We start from the raw sequence: 27,976 nt of genomic DNA on the forward strand, positions 1-27,976 counted from the left end.
CTTGGCCGTGTTATTGATACACTGGGGTCTCTTGTGACTGAGCTGGCCTAGTGCTCATCGAAGACCATAGCCGCTGAATGCTGATGTAGCCATCGCTGGTGAGCAAACAGGAAAATACTCCAGCTTTGTACCAGTCTCTCCCCTGACTCCCACCCCAATGCTTGGTTATGTAAGACCTGCTAGACTACCGTGAGAGAGTTCTGCCCCATTACGAATCATGAAATGGGGTTGGCAGCATGTATTTAGAAGTATATGCAGTACCTGTTTCTTATGAGCTACTCTATTTCCCATATCATTTTCTCTTGCCCAGTAGATTGCCTACAAGGTGGAAGACTTCCAATCCTGTTACATTTTGAAAGATTCATAAATGCATTCACTGGTGCCGATTTGCGTTTTTTTACTCCATGTGTTTCCTGTGCATTTCACACCCACAGTTGTTCATTGACCCATGAAAGGGTTCCTACCAGAGAAGGTGAAATAGGGATCTTTGCTCCTCAATTGACTGACCTCTTGAACTGGTGCGCACGCACGCACCAGCACGCACACACAGGGAAAAGAGAACCATAATGACGCACATACTTTCTTCACTTTGCCCATGGTCGTACCCAGTGGTTGATTTGCTTTTTCATCATACCACTAATACTTTAGGCCACTTCCCCTACAGCCACCCATCACAAAATAACAGCCTTTTCCTTTGCTTAATAAAGGCATGAGCGAGACCATGCAGCAGTTTAGTGGCAAAATGTACCTGCCGCCCTTTCCCCGGCCAACCTTCTGCCCTCCTCCTCCATCACGTCTTCTGCTCTCTTCACAATGGACAAGCGGCTCCTTTTGTGACTTCTGCTTTTTCTTGCCCCTCCCCCTCTTCTCCCTCTTCCTTCCCCTCAGACCTTGGCACTGAGCTGCAAAACATCTGACTGTCAGCAACTGCAATCACATGAGGTGCAGAGAGAGGGCTTGCACACAATTTTTTTTAAAGAAACCCCAGTGCTACGTTTAGCATCGTAATTTTTTTTCGGCCTACCCCTCTGCCAGATTAGCGGCATGGGATCCACGAAAAAGCACTCCTGTCTGTGCTACAGTTTGAATGAAGGACTGAAAAAGGCTTACCCTTTTTGGCTCCTTGTTTAAACACAACCATCACTGATGTAGAGAGGAAACGTGGGAAGATGAATGACGGCAACTCAACAGTATTACTTTTGACAACCCCAATCAGACGTTTGGTTGTTATTGTTAATGTTTGGAAAGTGTCACTATGTCAATGTGACTTAGCAGTGAGCATACTCTATGAGTTGTGCAAAAAATTTCGATACACGGACAAAGTGGTGATGTTTAGTTCAACGCCAGTTAACTGCCCAAACGGAACAGAACATCCTTTGAGACATTTAACAAATCAGCCGAGAAGGGCCCCCTCTTCAACCCCCTGTGTCATTCATAAGGTTGTGAAGTAGAACATTCCTAGTCAAGGTGCCGTGAATCTCCTGATTTAATCCTGTTAAATTAATCTGGATAACCTTTTCAGAGCGTCTATAACCCCATTAAAGGGATCCCTTTCCTCTCGTAAGTCCACGTGTGTATTCAGTGAGGGCAAACATTTGGAATATTGCAGATAGAAATGCAAGTCCCTGACAGACAATCAGATGTTCTACTTAAAACATTTCTAGCTGAACGTGCTGTAACCTCCTGAACAGACCCCACGTGCTAACAGCGTGATGGCACTTCCAGCATCGCCACTACAGCTGACTGACTTTGTGTGAGGATCTCTGATTTTACCCCACTTTCGCAACTTGGAACGCTCCTGCCGGCTGTTATGACATAGCAAAATGATCCACTTCTCTATCAGTTATTCCCCAGCTGAATGCACCACTTTTTTTTGTTTCTTACTGAATGTACCAATTTAGATTTCCCCATAAGATAGATTTTGCTTCTTATTTCATAATATAAAGAGGAGATATAGCTGTAGCTCTTCCTCCCCATGTCCTTATGGACACAACTGTGTCACAAGGACTATGGGGTTGATTTGGTCCACACAACCAGTGGAAGTCGAGCTTCAATGAATGTAGTCTTGTGTTACCATTACCACTCTCAATAGAATTGTCTCAAATTTGTGCTGATTGATAGCGGCCATCTTTCTACGTCAGTATTGAATGTGATTTATTTTTATTTTATTTTGAACACAATCATGTTTAGATTGGCGAGCTTAGCTCAGAGGGACCACTTGTAGTCAAACTGGCTTTGGGTCGGAAAAGTGTGTTTAGAATCAGTGTTGCGTTCTGTAGGCATGAAACGGGCGAGAAGAACGTTTAAAAATGGAGAAGGTAGCGAACTACCTTAACTTCCAATAAGAAAGGTCACTGTTCATTGCTCCATTTCAAAAATGTTTTCTGTGGCATACCCAGTGAACCCGACCCAGGCTCTTCAATCAGAGGGCAGACGTTGGAGGCAGCAGGCCTTTTCACTCTCCAGTCACTTTCCAGTTGAGCGAATGGAGAGCCCGATGCCAGCATATGGTCCGTCTGCTCGTTCACACCTCTCGGTCTGGCCCCTCCTCGCTTCGCTAAGTCACAACAAACGGCGAACCCGGTCACCAACCCACATCTGACCCTTTGGCTGTTGGTCATACAAGACTGGACCATGTTTGGCTGAGCATGCCTCCGGCAGCTTGTGGCAGAGAAAGGCTATCTATCTGTCTGTGGTGATGGTTGGGCGTTGGCTACTAGCTCTCATTGCGCTTCCTCTTCACCTATGACATAAAAGAGTGTGGAAGTAGAAATAAATAAAACCCTAACAAACCCATTTTATGAGTAGTATTAGTGCAGCCTTATGTCTCTTATGGTGACGTCCAAGGTTTTGTTACGGTTCTTAACCAATCAAGCATTTGATGTAGCCTGTGTTCAGAATTCAACTGCGTTAATCATATCTGTGGGCCTAAGACTTTTGGGCCTAATATGTTTAAATATCACAGTACTGCAAAGTTAGTCTTAATGCTATGATCATTTCCCAACTTTCAATTCTCCAACATGAATGTATTAATTTAGCTGTAGCCCACTACTGTACACTCTGCAGCTCTGTCTTAACTTCTTGCAGTCTGTTGTTTGCACAAAACCAGCAGTTCTGTTCATGCATGTCCTGATTGGAAATGTTCAAACCGACATGTCACTCGCACACTTCCTCTCTTCACAAAGCTTCACTTCCTGTCGCAGGACAGCCTCCTCGCAGCTTTTGTGTTGCGAGGCAGCCAGCAGATCTTCACTCACTGTGTGTATTGTTTGTTTATTTCCCCTTCCCCTCTGAGTCCAGCCACCGCATATCTAACTTGAAAAAAATAAACACTTTTTAATAGATTTTGACAAAAAAAGTTTTCATTTCCTGTTTGCACACCACAGAGGCACCAACAAATAAAATAAAATAAACAGCAGCAAATCCTTTTGTAACTGGGCTTCTGTGTACTAGACCTAAGTGGGACTTTTGTCAAATGTTGTCTAAACTAATTGACTTGTAGTAGTGTTTGTTAATGAGGGCTGACAGGAGTGCTATGTTTGTGAAAATGCCAATGAAAAGCTAACATGCAAATGAAAAGCTAGCGCGCTCGTGTGAGGAAATGCAACGCCGTGGGCTTATTAAAGGGGGCTCACTCAGGATTATACACAGAGTTAGTGCCTCTTGAAGGTGTCACAAAATGGTTGTTGTGGCGCTGTTGACCCTCATTGTTTAGGGAAGTGAGCAGTTCCCTTGCACGTACTCTTCTGACCATTGAAATAACATATTGAAGCTAGGTCTGCAGCACCAGCTTGTGCGTCAAAGTTGATTTAATGTAATAAGGATCCCCATTAGCCGACGCCAATGGCGACAGCTAGTCTTACTGGGTTCCGACACAGAATGAAAAAGACATTGCAGACAAAAGACTTGACAGTTTACATACAAAGTGATAAAACATTCATTTTTTTTACCTTCATATCATCCAGTCCACACAATTACCATGTTACAAGTGAACATTCTGTATGAACTAATTATTAATATGTTGTCACTGAGGCTGTACTGTGATTCGTATACCTAGCGTTCCCCCGCCTCTCTCGCTAAAGCATGGAAATAACCAGACCCAGCCAAGATGGCTTTAATATTGGGTGGCATTTTCTAATACCTGGTTATTGCGGGTGGGATTTAATCGTTTCTTGTTCCACAGACCCCAGAGTCAGGCTCAGTAATGAGTTGAAAGCAGGTGGGCTCTTATGAGAGAAGAGGAGAGGGGGATGAGGGAGGAGGGGGGGGCAGAATGTATTCAGACCAGAGAGGGCAATAAAAGCACATCTCCAAGGCAATCCTGACAAAGACCTTAGTGGCTCATGAGGGGCACAACAATTAGAGGTATGGCTGCTAGGAAGAGAAGGGGTTTCGTACGAGGAATTGACTATTGGGCCTTGGTGATGAATGATTCATTAGTATTATTGTACCCCTTTGGTAGAAGAATTAATGGTTTGATTTGGTTTATTTAGCATTCGAAGTTGTTTGTGGCTTATGGTGTATGACTGAACAGAGGTGCGTGTGTGTGTGCGTGCACATGCACGCTGAGTGTGTTGTCACTGACAGCAAGCCACCAAAAATACAACAGTGACAGAGTGTGCAAGTCTCTTTGGAGCTCAAACAATCAATCAAGTATGCCTTTGTCCAGATCGCACACTGGAAACCAAGCCCTGACTGAGACAGTGCACACAAGGTTGAAGACTCAGCAATTACCACAAGCGATACTCTCATCCCTACTGTATAACCTATTGCTAGCAAAGTGGATAGAGTATTTCGATCTCAAGACCTAAGCTAAACTAGAAGTTGAGATATTGAGTCAGGCATTCGGTGGTTTAACTGTGATTCATAGTATTTGTATGCTGCTTAAATTCTTTAAGATTTGGCTTTTCAACCGGAAAAGTAAAAAAAATTGCTGGAGTGTCTAATACTGGACTGTCTGTTGGTCATTTGTCTGGCAAGCCGAGTTTAAGAATGAGCTGATCTCCTTTGGGAGTGCCATATGAACAAATTCACCCTTCTAGCCCATAGCCCCTCTGGCTACAGACCCTGGATTTGTAATTTTGCTCCTCTGCTCCATTCACCAGCTGTGCCTGCCCTTGCACCGTACAGTAGCAGACGATTAATCACCGGGATGAATCCTGATGATCTCCAAAATGAAATTTGTGGCCCCGATCAGTGTATCATTTGAAGTGCTGTTAGTAGCACATTATGTATTGACGATTTAACTAAATGTAGTCTGCATGCTATTTTTAGCTATCAGTAAGAGCACAGTGGATTACATATGCAGTGTCAGGTGTCTTGTTATCAGGTCAATTCAAATCAAATGTTTTCTATGACAATTCATGAATTAAAATGTATTTCAATTCAATTGACAAAAAATAAATAACCGAATTGACCCTAACCTTGCTTGCTATTTATAACTCACTTCGTTTTTTTTGCTGGCGTGCATACCTTGCGTATTGTACTTGTATAATTAATTTATAAAGCATATCCCAACCACAGTGGGGAGTGCCCAACAGAAATACACATGATGCTTTTTCTTTCTCGTCCCTGAGTGCTCACCAAACGTCATAGCCTATGGGGGTCAAGTTGTGCCCTTTGACTCCTAGAATGCCGGTTTCACCCAATCACAGCAGCTCTGCCTGTGGGGTCAGTCGTGTCCTCTGGTAGCTTGCCTTCCACCTCTCTATCACGTTTCCCTAGCGAGAAACGACAACAGTAACCATGGTAGTGTCCTCCCTTACCTTGATTTGCCTATTTACAACAAGAGAAAGGTTGATCTTACCGAAGTGGAAAACCAAAGCCCCGATGACTGCTCACTGACGTCAAAAACCTGCATAAAGGGCAACCTGAGACCTGGATATATGAAAAACAACAGTGTCAGACGTAATCTACCACCTTAATTGATTTGGAAGTAACAAATGAATAGTCATTTTAGAAGCATGTCCAATGGAAGATTTCTGTCAGCATGAATCTGTGATGTCTACTCTCTCCACATTGTTTATTGTTTTGTCTGCTTTTTTTCCTTGCCAGCCACCTGTTTTTTTTTTTTTTAAGGATACTGACTCTCCTCAACATTCAGCCATGGGCCCCCCTCCCACAAATAGTTTTCTTTGAATTCTGACCGGCCAATGTGTTAACTGATCTGCGCCTCCCGTTCTGTGATGCTGGTAGCGGCGCATGGCGATTCGAGATGGACAAAGCTGCCCCCTCTTGTCTTAAAATAAACAAGTGCAGTCGTTTGGTGACGGAACACTGCCGATAGCCAATACAGCCCGGGTGAGAATCACTGGTGTCTGGATGTAACACAGACACCGAAAGGACCTCTTTGTTGCTTGCGGCCTCGCGCACTTGTACAAACCCCCTTCTTCCACATCTTTGTGGCACATTTAGACATTTTAAGAGCGAGACCGTCCATGGTGCAGTTGTACGAACTATGATGTCACAAATAAGTTGTGACTCGATACTCTCGTTTTCACCTCCTCTCCCATTCTATACCAACCCTAAACCCCCTCCCACCACTCCTCCTCACCATGTAGTGTGGAAGTCCCTTGTTTCTTGCCCCCCCCCCCTTCTAAGATGCCAGGGGGCAATCTTCCACATGAATGGACTCCTTCAACATGGACATGGTACAAGTCACCATATGGGAGGATTAATGAGTATATTATGCCTGGAGCACAATTCACCCGTCCTGAACCATCCCAAAGCAGAACAGCACCAGACCTGGGTTCAAGCCCTATTTGAAATCTTTCCAAAACTTGGAGCATTTGTTCTAGTCTGCCTGGAGCGCCAGATGGGTGGGATTTGCAGTAAGGGGATTATTTTATTGCTACATATTTTATTGTGTGTGTGCATCTGCCTGCTCTGTCATTGTGGATAGGGATGAGGTGTAAAGCAGTGCCACCAAACCCCACAAGAGGTTGGGGTCCACTTTGCAAATGCCGGATGAGCAATCTGTTTCCTTGTTGACTTTCTATTAGGCGTCATGATCAAGTGCCACATACATTTTATTTTACACACACTGCACTTATTTGGCAAGCTTATGCTTCGTAGAAGTTGTGAAAGACATTCAGAGACAAACAACCTGAGAGGAAGTGAGGTGGGAAGAAAGAGACAGAGGAGGCATTCTAGTACCCCTCCCTTTTTTAGTTTTCTCTCGTCAGGATTTGAGTGACAGGTCAGCTTTCTGCAGGGAGACGCAGTGCTCACAAACACACTGTTGCGAGCCACTGAGCAGCTGATCAGTCTGACGTGGGCTTATCACAGCACAGTTACATCGAGGAAATGGAAAAAAAGTGTGATTCTCAATAATTGAGGTATTTATAGAGGTGTCGCTGACGATTTCCCAGGTTCATTGGTTTAAATGTCTTCTATAGCAAGGGCTTACAGTATACATTAGTTACACGTACCATGGGGATTCTGTATGCATGTAAGGTATTTGAGGCAGAGCTTAAAGCTAAACACAGGTGAAACCATAATATTTACGAAGCTCACCGGATGAAGTTCACCCCCAACCTAACCCTTAAATCTAAAGTAAACTGACTACTGCAATCCCCCATATCACATAATGCTGTATATATACCACCTAGTGTATGATACATGCAGTATGAACCTAACCACTATCTTTCTTTTTTCCTCATGCAGGCCTTTTTGCACAGAATCCGACAAACTGCCGAAGAGCAACAGTGTCTGTCCCCTGAGCATGTCAAGGTAAATATGGCCGCCTATTAAAAATTATCCTAATGATGCTTTGACAAAAATATTTTTACAAAATGTGGTGAGGCCCTATGGGCTCTCGTCCAAATAAGTGCACTATATAGGGAATCGGATGACATTTCAGACGCACCCTCTCCCTGCTACCACAGATCCTGTTCTCCAACATTGAGTCAATCCTGGACGTTCACAGAGAGGTGCTGTCTGCAGTGGAGGCCAGCCTGCACCCGGAGCCACAGCCAGGGCATGCCCTCGGACATGTCTTCCTCCAGTTTGTGAGTGAGACACACTTCCATGCACACACACGCTTACATTGCACATGTATACGGACACAGAGACCGGCTTGAGCATAAACGCACAGCTACGCTCTGACGCTACTTCTCACACCCTATCCACTCTTCCAATGAACTGCAGTTAGGGTAAAAGATCAAAACTGATGTGAAAGTGGCCTTCGACAACTTTCATATAATAATATACACACAATCCACTCCCTCTCTTCCTCCCTTGCTAATTCCCCCATCCCGCTCCCCCCCTCCCCTCGAAAAAGCCTGCATCCTGTCAGCCAGAAAGACCCCTCTATCCGTTCCTCGCCAACCCCATGCAAGGCCCCTGTCACTGGCATCCCCTTCAGCAGATTGCTTTCCTCCCTCCGTCCCTCAGTCCCCCCCCCTTTTGAACTCGTTTGGCCCTTGGGAACAACAAAGAGCTGCCTGTGTCGGGGGAAGAGATGGTTTGTCAGTCATCAATGGGACAATGGCGGAACTAGTTGCTCTTGCGCACACACAGACACACATGTACACGCATACACACACATACACACTTAACGGACTTTGTAGAACGAGGTATTAGCTTGAGGATTGTCAGTTGACAGAAAGCATATTGTAAATGGTGTTTGTTCAAACAGAAAGCTCCTGTAGTCAAACTAAAACGATCAATATTATATTAATTGAAAGGATGTTGAGACTAGCCTCCTCAAGGAGGTGGTAACCAAGCTTTGTTTTCTAATTGGACTACTACTATACTGTAGAATACTCCAATCAAGAGCTCTCAGAATAAGGTGTGTGTGTGTGTGTGTGTGTGTGTGTGTGTGTGTGAGGGGGGAGAATCTTCACATGGCCACTGGCTTTGTAGCTCCGTATCCATTACAGGGCTCTCTGTCTGTGACCTCTCTCTCCTTTAACACCGACACCTCTCGCCCAATCAATTGCCCCCGTTTGGTGCCCTCCGCCTCCTGCCCTTGACCCCAGTGACAGCAGACACCCCTGCTGAGATCTGATTAACCCCCAGCATTGTTCTGCTGTCAATCAAAGCCAGAGAAATACATCCTGATTCTCCTCTTATCTCTCTCAAGCTCTGTCTATTCCAATGTTGCTTAGATCACACTATAACCCAGTATTGTTGAGCGGGCCATTCACTGTCAATCACAATCACAGCATACAGATTCTCCTCTCTCTAAAGATCTGTCTTATTTCATTGTTGCTCATAGGCCACAGTATAAACCAGCACAATGGCTTGATTCCAATTCAAAAGCATACTCCCAGTGCCTGATAAAGCTTACATTCATCAAAGGGAGAGAGGAAGTGAGGGTGGAAAATTGGATTGGAATCCAGCCTATAGTAGCCAGTGGGCCTCAAATATCACCCGCCACCATGTTGACTTTTAAGGCGTGCATGTTGTTGAATCATTGGGGGGTTTTCAATGACCGGCAGACTTAACCAACCCTGGGTAGAACCTTTGGCTGACGTTTGAACCATGTTGGCGTGAGGAGGAGGATTACACAAACCTACCCCAAAAACTACTAGAGAATGTTAATTCGGAAGGATACAGATGTCAATATTTGCTCTATTTCTGGGTTGTCCCCTGACCAAGGCCTCTTTCTCCCAAGCTAACAGTCATCATATTATGGCCCTTCTTAAATAGACTCATTATGCTTTGACACTCCTATTTGCCCTGTGTTTGTTATTGCCCCTCTTATCCTGCTGAAATTCCACTGATGGAAAAGGAAGAAAACCAAGTGTTTATCAAAGACATAAACACACTCTTTGAGCTATTCTGAGCACAAGTGGAGCCCTTCAAATCAGGCCCAGTTTCTTTAGGGCTGACCTGGCTTTGGAATTGTACAGGTCACATTCAGGAACTTAAATAAATGCCCATAATGTAAGCTTATAGATAGATTAATGTTCACTTTTAGAAGTCCTTAAAGGTCCAATGCTGCTGTATTCATCTCCATATCAAATCATTTCTGGGTAACAATTAAGTACCTTGTTGTTTTTTTTTGACCAGTGTAATTTAAAACAGAAACAAACATTTGCAAGAAGTTTGCTAGGACTGTCTGAGCGGGGAGGGGAAAACTGAACACGAGCTGTTATTGGCAGAGAGGAATGGAACTCTTTCGTTTTGGTCTATTAACCCATTTACCGGCAGGCAGGCCAAAACTTAATTCCACCAAAATAGGCTGAAAAACAGTCTTTTCAAAAGGCTCCAACACCAAAATGCATAGTCATCATTTTAACATTAATATTCCAACCTCATGGTGTGGAATGAATATTTATTTATTTATTTATTTATTTAACTAGGCAGTCAGTTAAGAACAAATTCTTATTTACAATGATGGCCTTCCCCGGCCAAACCCTCCCCTAACCCGGATGACGCTGGGCCAATTGTGCGCCGCCCTATAGGACTCCCGATCACGGCCGGTTGTGTTACAGCCCAAATCAAATTTTATTGGTCACATACACATGGTTAGCAGATGTTATTGCGAGTGTAGCGAAATACTTATGTTTCTAGATCTGACAGTACAGCACTATCTAACAGGTAATATCTAACAATTCCACGACAAAACATAATATCTAACAAATTCCACAACAAAACCTAATACACATAATCTAGTAAAGGAATGGGATGAGAATATATAAGTATATAAGCATAAAATATATGGATGAGCAGTGACAGAGCGGCTAAGATGCAATAGATAGTAAAGAATAGATAGTGAAGGATACAATATACGTTATGCACATATGAGATGAGTAACGCAAGATATGTAAACATTCTTAAAGTGACATTATTAAATTGACAATTTATTATAGTGGCCAATGATATGAAGTCTGTAGGAAGGCAGCCACCTCTCTGTGCTAGTGGTGGCTGTTTAACAATCTGCTGGCCTTGAGATTGAAAAACAGCTTCTATCTCTCTGTCCCAGCTTTGATGCACCTGTCCTGACCTCGCCTTATGTATGGAAGCGGGGTAAACAGGCAGTGGCTCGGGTGGTTATTGTCCTTGATGATCTTTTTAGCCTTCCTGTGACATCGGGTGTTGTAGGTGTCCTGGAGTGCAGGTAGTTTGCCCCGGTGATGCGTTGTGCAGACCGCACCACCCTCTGGAGAGCCTTGCGGTTGTGGGCGGTGCAGTTGCCGTATCAGGCTGTGATACAGCCCGACAGGATGCTCTCAATTGTGCACCTGTAAAAGTTAGTGAGGGTTTTGGGTGACAAGCCAAATTTGTTAAGCCTCCTGAGGTTGAAGAGGCTCTGTTGCGCCTTCTTCACCACATGGTCTGTGTTGGTGACCATTTCAGTTTGTCGGTGATATGAACACAGAAGAACTTAAAACTTTCCACCTTCTTCACTGCTGTCCTGTCGATGTGGATAGGGGGGTGCTCCCTCTGCTGTTTCCTGAAGTCCACGATCATCTCTTTTGTTTTGCTGACATTGAGTGAGGGGTTATTTTCCGGACACCACACTCCGAGGGCCCTCACCTCCTCCTCCCTGTAGGCTGTCTCGTCGTTGTTGGTAATCAAGCCTGTTGTGTTGTCTGCAAACTTCATTATTGAGTTGGTGTGCATGGCCACGCAGTCGTGGGTGAACAGGGAGTACAGGAGGGGGCTGAGAACGCACCCTTGTGGGGCGTGATGATCAGCGGAGTGGAGATGTTGTTTCCTACCTTCACCTGGGGGCGGCCTGTCAGGAAGTCCAGGACCCAATTGCACAGGGCAGGGTCGAGACCTAGGCCCTCCAGCTTGATGATGAGTTTGGAGGTGTAGTCAATGAACAGCATTCTTACATAGGTATTCCTCTTGTCCAGATGGGATAGGGCAGTGTGATCGCGATTGCATCGTCTGTGGACCAATTGGGGTGGTAAGAAAATTGAAGTGCATCTAGGGTGACAGGTAGGGTGTAGGTGATATGATCCTTGACTATTCTCTCAAAGCACTTCATGATGACAGAAGTGAGTGCTACGGGGCGATAGTCATTTAGTTCAGTTACGTTAGCTTTCTTGGGAACAGGAACTACGGACCCCTGGGATCGAACCAGGGTCTGTAGTGACGCCTCTTGCACTGAGATGCAGTGCCTTAGACCGCTGCGCCACTCGGGAGCCCATATATACAGTGCCTTTGGAAAGTACTCAGACCCTTTGACTTTTTCCACATTTTGTTACATTACAGCCTTATTCTAAAAGGGATTATATAAAACAACTCTTCCTAGAGCTGGCCACCCGGCCAAACTGAGCAATCGTAGGAGAAGGGTCTTGGTCAGGGAGGTGACCAAGAACCCGATGGTCACTCTTCCAGAGTTCCTCTGTGGAGATGATTGTCCTTCTGGAAGGTTCTCCCATCTCTGCAGTACTCTACCAATCAGGCCTTTATGGTAGATTGGCCAGATGGAAGCCACTCCTCAGTAAAATGAACATGACAGCCCATTTGGAGTTTGCCAAAAGTCAACTAACGACTCTCAGACCATGAGAAACAAGATTCTCTGGTCTGATGAAACCAAGATTGAACTCCTTGGACTGAATGCCAAGCGTCACGTCTAGAGGAAACCTGGCACCATCCATACGGTGAAGCATGGGGGTGGCAGCATCATGCTGTGGGGATGTTTTTCAGCGGCAGGGACTGGGAGACTAGTCAGGATCGAGGCAAAGCTGAACGGAGCAAAGTACAGAGATCCTTGATGAAAACCTGCTCCAGAGCGCTCAGGACCACAGACTGGGGCGAATGTTCACCTTCCAACAGGATAATGACCATAAGCACACAGCAAAGACAACTCAAGAGTGGCATCGGGACAAGTCTTTGAATGTCCATGAGTGGCCCAGCCAGAGCCCGGACTTGAACCCAATCGAACATCTCTGGAGAGACCTGAAAATAGCTGTGCAGCGACGCTCTCCCATCCAACCTGACAGAGTTTGAGAAGAATGGGAGAAACTCCCCAAATACAGGTGTGCCAAGCTTGTAGCGTCATACCAAAGAAGACTATTCTGTAATCACTGCCAAAGGTGCTTCAACAAAGTACTGAGTAAAGGGTCTGAATACTTATGTGAATGTCATATTTAAATTGCTTATTTTTAATAAATTAGGTAAAATGTCAACCTGTTTTTGCTTTGTCATTATGGGGTATTGTGTGTAGATTGAGATTTAATCCATTTTAGAATAAGGCTGTAATGTAACAAAATGTGTAAAGTCAAGGGGTCTGAATACTTTCCGAATGCACTGTATATGTATGTGTTATATATATATATAAAACACACATGAAATCTAGTTTTTGACTGCACTGGGCCTTTAGGAAGTTCTGTTCTAAGCCTAGTGGTAGTCTAAGAGGGTCATAGACGTTTCATGGTCTTTCCTTGCTTGTGATGTTCTATGGAAACTCAGTCAAGAAATGATGATTGTTATGATGAGGTGGCCATGATCTTAGAAGTTTGGTATTTTAAGCATTGCGTCAGAAAAGTTGAATGCAAGTGACCGGGAAGACATGCACGCACACTCACTCACTCACTCACTCACTCACTCTCTCTCTCTCTCTCTCTCTCTCTCACACACATCAGGTTTCTGTTTGCCGGTAATAGCCGGCTTTTGGCCTATATTTCTTTTGAGAAAAGCCAATAAATTAAATTGCCAATTGTCCAGGATTAAGAGAAAAAAATCCCATTGCGAAATAATGCTTTTTAGTCTGTTCATTGATGGAAAAGGCAGTCGATGTAAATAGGTTTGTAAAACGGCTTCGTCAGCGGGTCACACAAGTCGGCTGGAGGCAGTAGGCGATCCAAAATATACTTCATTGTTTGAAACCTGAACGTTTTAATAGATATTATGAGGCATATCTTGCCTTGCTTTAAAGTAACATATTAGATCACCTCTCTTTCTAAATTCGTAACGGATATTTATTTTACTCTCACTTCCTTTTGACATCAGTGTTTACAGAACAAACATTTGCGCCTAGCCTACTGCCTTGTGCGCATGGCTGCGTTTATAATGTGAAGGATACAAAAGGTTAACAAACTATTTTTTTTTAAGTTAAACGTTCTGATCTGTTGCATCAGACCTTTTATTTTATTTTTATGTAGCCTAGGCCTACTAGTTGTATGAATGTGGGATCTACCTTCCCACCACTGTCCCAGAGTCTGCTTGAATAGGCTATTTCTTTCTCTCAACAAACTAACCAATAGAATAGGTCAACTTTTCTACTATGGAGTATAGTAGATTGACATAGGCTAGTGATTTTGCTGTTAGTTAGGTTACTCGTCTTATTAGCTTTGAGTTAAAAAAAAAAAAAAGTTTGTTTGGTGTTTCACACCATATACTGGGCTAGCTGTTGCTCCCGGTGATGCCTCGGACTTTGTTGCCCTGCCAGCCAGCAGCTTTGTGTGTATGTCTGTGTGTGACAGCGGAGCCCTGGGCTACGCTATCCCTCTGTTGCTTCGCCGTTTACAGCCGCCAAACACGGTGACACACTTTGAATCTACCCTCGTCATGGGAACCGCAGAGAGGCTGAACGTACTGTAATGTTACATACAAGCCAGATTAGTTCTCTCTTCTTGCTGCGTTGCCATGTGGACCTGACGCATGCATGAGAGGAGGTGGAGGATGGAAGGCTAGACTAGGCTGTAGCAGCATGGCCTCTTGAGGTTGTCTTTGATATACTGTTTCCAAAGAGCTGTGAGAGTCGACATTTAGAATGGAGAGAGAGAGAGAGCAAGAGGGAGACACCGAGACCAATGGAGCACCTGGTAGAGACTGTTACCCTGTGAACCTTTTTATGTTGCTTGGCCCCATCAGTTTTACAGTGACCTCATGTATTTAACATTGGATGCCTGATAGAAATGCTACGCAGCATTCTTACTTCATGCTCAATATTTGAATATTCAAAAAACAAACTTAACAGCGTCAACGGAGTGACTCAGTGCCTCTATATTGACTTGCCTTTTAAGTCGCTACCTAAAATGCACACGTCCAGCTTTTCAGAGAGAGCGAGTGTAGCGTTTCTCTGAAGGTTGTGAGGATATGCTAGCCTCGCAGGCACGAGCTAAGATTTCACTTCCTGCGCTGTTTCGGGTGACCGCAGCACAGTTTTGGTTACAGTACCAACCAGAGCAGAGTGAGGAGGCCCTACACTGAAGCTGGTTTCACTTCCTAATGACTTGAAGGCCTATATATCGGGTTTTGGGCTGAAGCCTACATTTAAATTCTGAGGAAGAGGTTCCTTAGGCCTATATGTTGTCCCTAGTGGTAAATAAATAATGCATGGAACCTATGTGCATAGCTATCATATTACTAAGTGATCATGAGGAAAGCCTTCATTGGCCAAACCTATAGGACAGTACAGTATATCCACTAGCTATAACTATGTCAGTGTGAATAGAGGAAGTGCAGAGTGTTCTCAGTGCAGTATTTACCCAAATAAGGAAGGCACATCTCATCAGAATTGTAATCTTAATTGTTTGGAATTATGTGTATAGGAGTTATACTTCAATTCAACTGATTTTGCGACATTATCACTAGAGATCTGTGTTTGACTAAAAGTTGTTAAACAATTCTGTTCCAGAATATTCAATGCCAAGTTTTTCTATTCGGATCAGATCAGGTCCTAACTGGTTTGTGTTTCTTCCATCTTTCAGAAGGGGCGGTTCTCGGTGTATGGGGAGTACTGCAGTAACCACGAGAAAGCCCTGCGGCTGCTGATGGAGCTCAACAAGATCCCCGAAATCAGGACATTCCTCCTGGTGAGGATCTCACCACTGACACCAACTGTCACCGTCTTTTTACATATCTCGTTCTCTCTGAAGAAAAATAATCTTCTCATCCTCGATCTATTTTTCCTCCCGTTCTATTCCTCTTCCATCATGTTCTCTCCCTCTTCCTTCCACTTTCTCCCTGATCCCCTTCCCCTGTCTCATCATTTTCCACCTCTGTCCCAATCACCATCCTTCTCTCTATCCTCTTCATAATGTCACATCTTCTGTTTACATGTTTGTTTGTTTGTTATAAAAAAGAACAGGTATCAGAAAAAGGTTGCTTGGTTACTCTGGCAAACTCACGATGTAACCACAGAGTGTGTCAGGGTCGTTTTGTCACCAGAAGTCCAGCTGTTTCCTTGTTTTGACAACCCTTCTTGCCCCTCAACAATGAACACAGGAACTGCCTTTGATTGCGCTTCCAAAGATGATGTCATGGTCGGTGTGAACTGTCCAGCTGCGGTACATTGGCACGGCTGGCTGGAAGATCTGAGCCTTGTTGACACCGATGTGTTTCCTCCGTCTCATTATTGACTGACCTGAACTTGTTATAGTTGTGTTCTGTACATTCTATCCCATGCTGCTAGTGGAACATCACATGGGGGTAAATCCTAACTTTCACAAGTCAAATTTTTGTCTTAAACTTAGTCATGCATTGATGTCAATGGGAGACTAAGATACATTTTACGTAAGTGGATGTTAGGATTCGCCCCATACATTTCAACTTTTAGTGGAATAACCCTTTAAGCTACAAGTCTGAACTCCACAGGTTGAAGCTGTAGGCTGGTTTCAACCCAAAATGCATGGTAGTCCACAGTGCTTTTTGTGGATGATGTGGAGTGAGGGAATTGGGAACGTGGTGTAGTCAGTCGATGAACTCTGACGTGGAGACAATGCCTTCTGTAATCGCAGGGAGCCTGGAGGCTTAATGAATAATCACATTTGGATGTAAGCTTTGCATTAATTAGTCCCGATTTTAGAAATGCAAATCGTTATTAGTATTATAATGATATTTGAGGGTGGTGCGGCATGAAGAGCCATTGGCGCATCTGTTTCCTCTCTTGAATTCCGTTCCATTTCCATGTTTTTGCGGTATGTGAGCTGATATTTCCATGTTAATTGACAAGCACTGAATATGTACGCCGTCTCTCCACGGACATCAGAACAGAGCTGTACAGCTGAGAGGAGTAAAAGTGAAAGGATGCTGAAAGGAGGTCAAAGAGAAGCTCTCGGAGGGAGTTTGGCTGCAGGCACGCCGATGGAAATAAGGTTCAGATTAGAAGACTAGAGAGAGAGGGGAGGAGATGGGGATTGCGTCAGGATTGCCAAGCCGGCTGGAATCTGTGGAATCACACAATTCTGCAGTCTGTTTTTGCGCTCCTCTCCTCCCCCCAGCCCCAAGCGTAAGCTTCAACCAAAAACTGCATGAGCACGACACTGCTGTTTTCTTCTCAGAGTGCCTTATGAAGTTGAAACTGGTGGAATGTGATTTCAAATGAAATATGTGCACTATACCCGACCAATGATGTGCTTTCTGTTTTCTACACCAAAGTATTTTCATGCGGCGTATCTAGTTTGGCCTTTGATCTTGTGGTGAATGCTACTCATGCTTGCCCTCTGGGACTTTGCATTTGACAGACCTGGTTACTGGAAAATAAAGCACAGAGAAGAGAACCCACCAGCTTTGCCTCTCACTCTCTCTCTCTCTCTCACTCTGATCTGAAGAATCCTCCTCAGTAGGGTTTCGCCACCAAACTGATTTCTTGGGTACATTTTTCAAAGCATGACTTTAGTTCCAGTTTGCCACCCGATCCCCATGGAGGCTGTTCATGCAACTGTGAAGACATGCTGTGGCGTTTTGGATTTAGCTTCTTGCCCTCAACCACTTCACATCATCATTTTAGTGGAGTTACCAACTTACATTTCTAGAAGAATCATAAAGAAGATGGAGGATGTGTCATAGGCCATAGATGTCCCTGTTTGATAAATGACCGTTTTGTTGACATCTGTGTCTTGTTTGTGTTCCAGCACTGTATGCTGCTGGGAGGGAAGAAGAGCACAGATGTTCCCCTGGAGGGGTACCTGCTATCGCCCATTCAGAGGATCTGCAAGTACCCCCTTCTCCTGAAGGTAAGGCCCTTGGACCCAAGGAGAATGACGCGCGCGAGCGCACACACACACACACACACACACACACACACACACACACACACACACACACACACACGAACATAAACACACATTCCAACCTTGTCCGAGCCACTCCTATCACGTATGATCTTTTATTCTCCACCCCACGTCCAATTTCTCAACTTCTCCGCAAAATTGGATCCGCACCCTCCGTCCCACCACTTCATCCTCACTATCCTATGTCTGACCTCCACGCTCCCCCCTCCATCCTAACATTCCCCCAGTGCTCTGTTCATCCATCATCCCGCAGTCTTAACTGACCTCTCCACTTCTAAATGCAACTCCATCCACCGTTGACTCTTTGCAGAATACTGTCGAGATGATTCCTAATAATGAGCATGGTGCTTATCACCCAACGCACCAGGGCTGTTCTCTGAAACATTATCAATGGCTGTTTATATCCTGTAGTTCTACTGAAGATGCCTTGACTTTGGCTTTAACCCGTTAATGACCTGACCAAGTGACCACTCTACTCGCCTGTCCCCCCCCCCACCAGGAGCTGCTGAAGCGGACGCCGAAGAAGCACGCCGACTACCCTGCGGTGGAGGAGGCCCTGCAGGCCATGAAGGCAGTGTGCTCCAACATCAACGAAACCAAGAGGCAGATGGAGAAACTGGAGGCCCTGGAGCAGCTGCAGTCGCACATCGAGGGCTGGGAGGTGAGGGATTCTATTCTATTCCACGCTAGACCATGGCTAGGATGCACCCTATAGGTCACCGTGGAGGGAGGGAGGGAGGGAGGGAGGGAGGGGGGGAGAGGAGGAGGGGGGGAAAGTACTAAAAGGTGAAAAGGGGGGGAGAGACTTGTGCGTTTAAAGATGAGAGTCGAGACAGAAGGGTGGGGGGTCAGGGAGAGAGGAGGGAGGGAAGGAAGGGGTGCTAGAAAGATGAGAGAAGTGTGCGATAAAGGTGAGAGGATGGAGAGGGGTGGGAGGTGAGAAGAAAGATTGAGAGAGAAGTAAGATAAAAAGAGAGAGGAACAGTTATCCTTTATATAGAAATGGTTTGAATGACAGGAAAGAGATGGAAAAGGGAAGCTCAGAGTTTTTAGATTTGTCAATGGTTTTCAAACACACACACACACACACTCTGTCCTCCTCATTGACTCAGTCACTGCTGTGGCGAAAAAGCTTAGGCCAGTTTTCGAGAGTCCACCAAATACTGAGCACCACTTCATTTTCTGTGATAGCAAAACGCTCCTCTAGCTTCCCCTAGATTACCAGTGTGCACAGGGCACAGACAGGGCTTGGGAGCGGAGCGGAGTGCCCGGTGCGTTTTTCACGCCTCCCTCACCCTCCACAACAGAGCCCTTGTCCCCTGACTCTCCTCGAGCCCCCTGGGCCCCAGAGAGGACAATCTGCCCGCTCAGGAGCCATGGGAAGGCCAAAGGGCACCCTGCCCAATCGGCAGAGCTCGATGAGGCAGGGCCTAGTCTCACGCGGGGCCCTTTGAGGAAAAAGAGAGAGGGCCTCACAATGGCATCCTACACACACACACACACACACACACTCAAAGCCTGCCAAGATTTGCCTCGCTCTGATGAAATATGCCACCGTTTCACCCCCGCGATTGTCCTCTGTCAAAAATGTGACAAAACAAGAGGCTGTTGTGTGTTTAATAAGGATAAACAATGTGGAAAAAGAAATTCACCATGTCGTCGCAGTTCCTTCCACAGATCAATCAGACTTGTCTTGATATAGGATTGTTATTGGCATTTTTGTTAAATAACTCTCATTTGATTCTAGCCACTGATGTGGGGGCAGTTGGACATCTGTTTTTGGGATTTGTTCTCTGATTCACTTTGCGTTGACCCCTAGATGTCAAAACATGTCTGAGAGTGAACGAGTACATAGTCTCTGTCTACTCACTCCGTATCACAGTCCATCCTCATGAAAGGCAATACCCCTCTCTCTCCCTACCTACTTCCCTCTCTTTAGCCCATTATTCCTACTCTCTCCACTCCTCCACTCTCCAGTGTAATCACCTCTCCACTCTCCAGTGTAATCACCTCTCCACTCTCCAGTGTAATCACCTCTCCACTCTCCAGTGTAATCACCTCTCCAGTGTAATCACCTCTCCAGTGTAATCACCTCTCCAGTGTAATCACCTCTCCAGTGTAATCACCTCTCCACTCTCCAGTGTAATCACCTCTCCACTCCTCCACTCTCCAGTGTAATCACCTCTCCAGTGTAATCACCTCTCCAGTGTAATCACCTCTCCAGTGTAATCACCTCTCCAGTGTAATCACTTCTCCAGTGTAATCACCTCTCCAGTGTAATCACCTCTCCACTCTCCAGTGTAATCACCTCTCCACTCCTCCACTTTCCAGTGTAATCACCTCTCCACTCCTAATGGGGAGGTAGTAGTGCAGAATCAGGGCCCAGACGCATTAGCATTGCTCTGATAGACAGACAGCCCTCCTGCTTCCACCATCCCTCTCTCTGTCATCCTCTATCCATTCCTCCATCCCGCCTTCCTGCACAGTTAAACATGGAATTTGATCGATTGGGTGAAATGTAAAACCGTCTGCTAGGCCGGTTGGAATGCACCTGACCTACAAGAGTGAGGATAATCCTATTTTGGGGGGGAGCTATGCACGTCTGTCAGAGATGTAGTGGCCAGAGGAATCAATTATGGATTGTGGTGGGGGTCTGGTTTTGGGCGGCTACAGTGGTTTGCTCTCAATGACATCAAAGAGACCGTTACATTTGGTAAAGTCCAACCATAAAAGAGGGGTTGGTGTCTCTGTACCAGAAATGGGGGTGGGGCAGGAGATCCAGAGTCCACACATGGGCACGCTTAGTTCCGGTTGATTTAGATCGGTGCGTTCCATTGAACAATGATGTTTTGTTATGGCTACGTGTATGGCACGAATGTATCCATGCACATGCGCTCTATATTACCAATCATTACTTTACGAGGCAGTCCTAAATGAGTACGTGTGTGGTTAATTTCATTGGTGTAGGTATGATTGAATTCCTGTCTGAAATGGCACCCTATTCCCTATATAGTGCACTACCTGTTGATCAGAGGCCAAAGGGGAGGTTCCATATGGCTCTGGTCTAAAGTAGTGCACTATATATGTAATGATGCCATTTCTGAAACACCCCCATACATAATTAACGTCACAGCTAGAATCCCATAGGTCAACCTTAAGGATCCCTTTAGCCTTCTGGTTTACAGTGAGCTAATGTAAAACCCTGAAAATACTGCTTTAAAATGACTTCATCTAATGACTAAATAGTGACTAAGTCGTGGCCTAGTATCGTTGAAAGGTTTTAATTGGCTCTCGTCCAGTGCGGTGTGAGTTCACGCCCATGCATACCTGATGACGTCAACCAGCAATATGTACCCCCCCAAAAAAAACGGAAAACCTAATGAATTATGAAACGACTTGAATCTTTCAATTAAGAACTTGCGTCAGATCGCATATATAAAAGGAACAGTGTTTGTGTGCATGCGCATACATGCGACTACATACATTTTGTTTAAGAATCTGTGGTTTTCATCCCATGGCTGCAGAGGAGACAGAGTCCGCGGAGTGCACGGTTAACTCACGTTTTACTATCAAGGTTTGAGCAACACTTCACATGAAGTACCCTGCCACTAAACTGTCATATCAGCATCTTTTCACCGGTCATAACACGAGTCCCAACACTGCCATGACATTACATATCAGGGAAACATTGGGAAATAACTGGAATACTTCACATGTTACGTCTCAGCTCAACGTACGAGTGGTATGTGGCTTGCAGGGGTAAAATAAGCAGGCTTTGTCTAAGTCTGACCAGATGTCCCTTTGGGACCCAGAGCTGGCACTATTTAAACAAAATCTTGTTTCCTCCCCATTTAGACTAGTTTCCTCCAGTTCAGTTCAGTTCGGGGGCCAGTTGGAAACTTGTCTAACCACTGTGGGATGAAGAACAGTGCACAGCTGACTTTTGTCTTGTGTTAAGGGTCATTGGCAAAGTTCAGGGAAGGACTGTTGTATACACTATTGTTCTGTTGTAAAGCAGTAGGAGTGAGGGTGTCGTCTGTTGTTCATTCCATCCTATTAGCACAATGAAACTTTTAGTTTAGTATAAACCAAATCCACTGTTATCTGATGTGTGAATTCTCACAGCTGCATTTTGTTGTTTGACTGGGGTTGTGCACTCTGAAGGTAAACACATGCTGTGTAAAAGAGAATCATTGTTATGGACACACGTACACACACAAAGAACCCCTCACACACACACACACACACACACACACACACACACACACACACACACACACACACACACGTAGAGTTGAGAGATGACAACAGGCACCAGCGGTTAATTGTGGCGTCCTCTCTTGACTGTCCCCAGGGCACCAATCTGACTGACATCTGCACCGAGCTGCTGCTCCACGGTAACCTGCTCAAGATCTCAGCCGGCAACATCCAGGAGAGAGTCTTCTTCCTGTTCGACAACCTCTTGGTCTACTGCAAGAGGAAGTCCAGGTGAGAACGAGGGAGGGAGGAGATGTTGTGAGGGGGTGACTGAGAGGAGAGCGAGATGGTGGAGAGGTAAGTGCCTCATGAAGGTGACAGGAAATGAGCACAACGTGTGTTCATTCAGTGGCAGAAAGAAGCCAGACATGGAAAAACCGAGTGACTCCCCAAATCCTGTTTGTGTAGTGTGTACCAAGCTCATTTTATATACCAACAAAACAAGTCCACCTAACGTTGTGTGTGTGCACGTGCTTCAGGACTGTGAAGTTTTTCAAATGTATTTATATATATTTTTAGCAACTTTTTTTTTGTCTATGCAGAAAAAGAACACTTTCACAATTTTCTGTTCAATTTCCTAGGGTTTCTGGGAAGAAGTCCACCAAGAGGACCAAGTCCATCAACGGTCCCCTGTACCTGTTCCGAGGAAGAATCAACACCGAGGTGATGGAGGTGGAAAACGTCGAGGATGGAACAGGTTTGTGCCAGTCCCACCAGTCTTCATATACTGTACAGTGCTGTGAAAAAGTATTTGTCCCCTTTCTGTCGTCCAGGTCCTGAGGCAGCAAAGCATCCCCAAACCATCACACTACCACCACCATGCTTGACCGTTTTAAGGTTCTTACTGTTGAATGCAATGTTTGGTTTTTGCCAGGCATAATGGGACCCATGTCGTCTTTGTAAACTCACGTTCCCTTTATCTAATATTAAATTTTGGTTGAAGATCTGATAACATTCACTATTAAAAATGTGCAAAAATAGAGAGAATCAGAAAGAGGGCAAATACTTTTTCACTACACTGTAGGAACATCACCCCTCCATTTATTCATTCATTCAGTCATCCCTTGCTCTAATCATTCATCCATGTTTAGGCATTTATCACATTTGTCCTCCATCAGTTGATCATTTCATTTTCTTTCTATTTATTTGGGATTAACTCACTACAGGTCTGGCTGATGTGAAATCATAAACAAATTACACAAATCTATTCTATCTATGCTACAGTGTTACTTAGGATTCATACAGACCAATAGTATTAGTTTCATTTGAACTCTAACCACGAAAACAAGATAATGAATTCACTGATGGAGTAGGTGATACAAATCTGAGTGCTTACAGTTTGGGTGTAACTATAAAATCTTGCATAGGTTTCTCACACCTTGAATGAGTAACGGTAGATGGGGAGGTTACATGAATTTGACGAGTGCTTGCTCGCAGTGATAATGTCTTGCATTGGTTCAGACAGGATGCACAACCTGCGTTTCTCACCTTTAAACTTCTGTGATAGCTGCTGCTGCAGGAACTGGAACTTACCAACTTACCACACTGTTCTGCTCATTTTGCTCTAGTGATTTATTGCACTATAGCCTGGTTTTGCAAGACCTGGGTTAAAGTAGTATTTGAAATGTTTTAAATATTTTAGCTTTGCTTGACTGAGTTTACCTGGCACGTAGAAACAATAAAATTGTCCCAAAACTGCCAACCCCACATATCTTGCATTCCAGGCAGGCTCAAGCAAATATTCAAAGTAATTGAAAGATTTCAAGTACTATTTGAACCCAGGTCTGATTTGTTTTCTCATGTAGCTCTTGCTTTAGGGCCTTAGGGGTAGAAATGCACTTCTTCCTCTCACATGCCTCCTTTCTGTGCCCTGGGGCTGTTGCCTATCGCCTGGTACGTTCAGAGGTAACCACAAAGAAAAATATGTTCTCTCTCTCTCTCTGTGTTTCTCAGAGAGACAATATAACCTAATAGTGAGACTAAGGTCATGTGCCATTTTTACAATGCCAGTTGTATGTGTCTAACTTGGATGTGTCTAAGGGTATTAATGTGTTGATTTGTAGCATTGTAGAAGCCCTGAAATATCTGTGCTTTTTATACCGTTCAGTTGACAATTTTAAAGCAGGGCTCTCCAACCCTGTTCCTGGAGAACTACCCTCCTGTAGGTTTTAACTCCAACACCAGTTGTAACTAACCTGATTTCAGTTTATCAACCAGCTAATTATTAGATCAGCTGTGCTAGATTAGGGCTGGAGTGAGAACCTACTGGAGGGTAGCTCTCCAGGAACAGGGTTGGAGTTAAAACCTACAGGAGGGTAGCTCTCCAGGAACAGGGTTGGAGTTAAAACCTACAGGAGGGTAGCTCTCCAGGAACAGGGTTGGAGTGAGAACCTACAGGAGGGTAGCTCTTCAGGAACAGGGTTGGAGTGAGAACCTACTGGGCGGTAGCTCTCCAGGAACAGGGTTGGAGTGAGAATCTACTGGGCGGTAGCTATCCAGGAACAGGGTTGGAGAGAGAACCTACTGGGCGGTAGCTCTCCAGGAACAGGGTTGGAGAGAGAACCTACTGGGCGGTAGCTCTCCAGGAACAGGGTTGGAGAGAGAACCTACTGGGCGGTAGCTCTCCAGGAACAGGGTTGGAGTGAGAACCTACTGGGCGGTAGCTCTCCAGGAACAGGGTTGGAGAGAGAACCTACTGGGCGGTAGCTCTCCAGGAACAGGGTTGGAGAGAGAACCTACTGGGCGGTAGCTCTCCAGGAACAGGGTTGGAGAGCCCTGCTTTAAAGTAATATGTTTAGAGTAATAAGGATATTGAGTGAATCCGTTAGAATGAGATTTGTAGTTTGTGTCTTGTCGGGCCTGTGTTTTTCCACTGAAGAGTACAACCTTGAAATGAAGAAATTAAGTTTTGGCGTGAACGCATTTATCACACTCATTTAGATGAATGCAACAACATTACCCTCCTCCCAGGTCCCACTATTGTTTGATACACGTACACCTCAACACCATTAGCCCTTTTTTATGCTCCCATCCCCCCTCGGGGACAGGGGGTTTCACATCTATTTATATGACCTTTTAACATTACACTAATGTACTTCCATTACCCCCAGTCCATTCATTATGCATTACAGTCACCTAGAGCCAAAGAGCTGGTCAAATTGGAATGGAGCTGAGAGGAGAGGGAGACAAGGAGAGGGAAGCGAGACGGACCTTTCTGTCGAGTCAGCGGAAAGATGTCTTACTAGTCAGTTATTGTTTGTTATTTTAATTAGCAGTACTTACAGTCTGATGGCTATTTGAACTCTGAGGTATTTCAAGGACAAGTGAAGCTTGAGAGTGTTGTGGCTGGGCTGTATTACCCTCCCTGTTACTTCTGAGGTCAACACGAGTTCATGAACACTGCATGTTTTATCCCCAAGACAAGCTAGTACAGTATTAATATCAATGTCCGTCAACAGCATTGAGGTTAAATGTAATAAAGGTTATTTCTCGAAGAGGAGTCACATGTCGGGTGTGTACCATGGTCCGTTTAATTGTTTTTTACCTCTTGTTTTAGCCGACTACCACAGCAACAACTACACGGTGACCAACGGCTGGAAGATCCACAACACGGCCAAGAACAAGTGGTTTGTCTGCATGGCCAAGAACTCGGAGGACAAGCAGAAGTGGCTCGACGCCATCTTGAGGGAACGAGAGCAGAGAGAGAGTGAGTTTGTCCTCGCTTTTGGAGTCCTGCTCCCCCCCCTCCTTTGAGAATGTGAGGCTATCATGTTTTCCGATTGTGCTGTACTGTCTGACCTCATAGACTTGTACAGTACCTCAACAACGCTATGCTATGGTGAGCTAACACAATTAAGGTTCAGATAAATAAATGGTTAGCTTTGCAAGAGGTTACAAATGGAGTCCCTCTGTTGTGAGAGATCATGCAGTATGCATGCAAATGAATGTCTCACTAGGACGGTTGTGGTATGCTTATGGTATGTGGATTATGGTATGACTTACTGCTCATTTTGTCTCTCTCTGGCTTTTGTTTCATAAATACATAAAGACAGTGGCATAAGGACCTAGAACTTTAATACCAAATGAATGCAGAAGACCAGTCTGGAGGTTAACATGCGAAAGAAAGAGCCAGCCGCCTCTTACCATGCAGTACGAGACCCGTGTTTGCTAATCAACACTCCCGAGAGGAGAACACACTCTATCCAACAGTTCATTCACAAACAAGCACAAGATGCGCTAAAAACAGAATCTTCGATTCCAGCAAGAGCCTGAAATAGAGCAGCCAGTAGCAGCTTGCCAGAAACAGCAGCCCACTGGAGAGTATTGCAACACAGTACCGGTCACGGGTTGTTGTCAGTCTGTGACAGCACTCTGCTCTCTCTCTCTGTTTTGTCTAGCCATCTATACCGTGGCATGAAAATGAGGCTCGTAACACACTTTGTATGCCGTTTCGCGACTTGGTGTGGAGTGATTGCAGACGTTTGGCATGAATTGGCAGCTTGGGAGCAGTTTTCCAGAACTGTGTAATTAATAGTGTGTTCAAATCGAGTCACACCCAAAACATCCTGGCACTGGAATAAAATGATCTTTTGGCTCTCTCTAAAAAAAGAATGGCACTAAAATACCTCTTTCTCTAGTTCAAATGTGCTATTTGCGGAAGTGTTTGACTACACATTGAAAACATGTATTTTGAGGAAGATGGATTATTTGTTCAAAACGTCATTGTGAGCTGAGCACTCTTAAACAAGAGGAGTAATGACTGCCTCCAATTTTCTTTCCCCCTCTTTTGACTTCAAGTGTCTCCACATGAGGAGTGAGGACACCTGTTCAGTACTGGCCACCTGTCTTTGTGTTTGCGTGCGCATTGGGGTGTGCTAATAAAGCTTGAAAGGCTTTTACTGACTTCTGTGCCTGTAGGCATGGTGATACCTGATAGCATTGGAGGCAGAAATCACCACTGCTTCCCACCCAAGCTGTAAGTGTATGGGAAGGATTCAACTAAAACAGCTGAGGGTTTTGAACGTTCAACTGTACCTGTGTTCTAGCTGTTTACAACAACTGTAGCTTTAATATTTCAAATGTAGCAAATGAGCCTTCCACATGGACTTGTGCGAGCGGTCACCTGATCCTGTGGCTGAAGTGGAGCTTTGCAGAGTACCAAGGGCCATGTTGGGTATTGGGTTACGGCAGGCGGAAATTGACCCGAGGCTAACAGATGCCAGATCAGTCACAGTGCAGCCAACCCCATACCCTCACCACACCACACCCCAACCCCGCCCCCTCCCTGAACCACCGGCCTGGCCCACATCTGGAAGGCTTGACCACATCCCTTTCATCCCCGTTTCACTATTGATACCTAACCCATTGTTGAATCCCAGTTTCCACCAGCACACCTCTTTTTAAATGTCCCCTGTTTTGCCATGGCACTGGCTTTAGTTGGACATTTTGGTTGTAGCCCCTTTTTAAATACTCCCAAGACAGATCCATTATTATTGCTCTGCCAGCTGGATGGGGCTGGGATCGTCTTATCAGTGTTTTCCTGGAGGCTGAGGGGAAATGAGTGGGCTAACATGTTAGCCTGTTTGCCTGTGCCAGTGAGAGTGGGAAGAGGGGGCCTCTGGACAGGCTCTGACAGCTGGACCAGCAGGCCAGGGCCGGGGGCCCCTTGCACCAGGACCAGACCCCATTCTGTTCAATGACTCTTTGTTTGAATCCACTCCAGCTGCTGTCAAGTGTAATCCAACCCCACCTTCATCAGCGGCACCCAGCTCTGGCACCCCCGCAAATTTTGTTGG

The 27,976-nt window shown here is 45.1% G+C and overlaps 1 protein-coding gene across 1 annotated transcript in view; it reads left to right on the plus strand.

Moving 5' to 3' along the window:
- LOC106572294 (phosphatidylinositol 3,4,5-trisphosphate-dependent Rac exchanger 1 protein) overlaps positions 1-27,976 on the plus strand; it is a 107,924-nt gene that overhangs the window by 13,467 nt on the left and 66,481 nt on the right. Inside the window, exons 2-9 of the mRNA XM_045696038.1 lie at positions 7,666-7,731; positions 7,887-8,009; positions 15,621-15,725; positions 17,766-17,867; positions 18,424-18,585; positions 22,279-22,412; positions 22,763-22,878; positions 25,738-25,887. Of these exons, the coding sequence (XP_045551994.1) occupies positions 7,666-7,731; positions 7,887-8,009; positions 15,621-15,725; positions 17,766-17,867; positions 18,424-18,585; positions 22,279-22,412; positions 22,763-22,878; positions 25,738-25,887 (958 nt within the window). The remainder of the gene's footprint in view (positions 1-7,665; positions 7,732-7,886; positions 8,010-15,620; positions 15,726-17,765; positions 17,868-18,423; positions 18,586-22,278; positions 22,413-22,762; positions 22,879-25,737; positions 25,888-27,976) is intronic.

This window comes from Salmo salar, chromosome ssa15, assembly GCF_905237065.1.
Source record: "Salmo salar chromosome ssa15, Ssal_v3.1, whole genome shotgun sequence".
In the NCBI taxonomy this organism is placed as follows: Eukaryota; Metazoa; Chordata; class Actinopteri; order Salmoniformes; family Salmonidae; genus Salmo; species Salmo salar.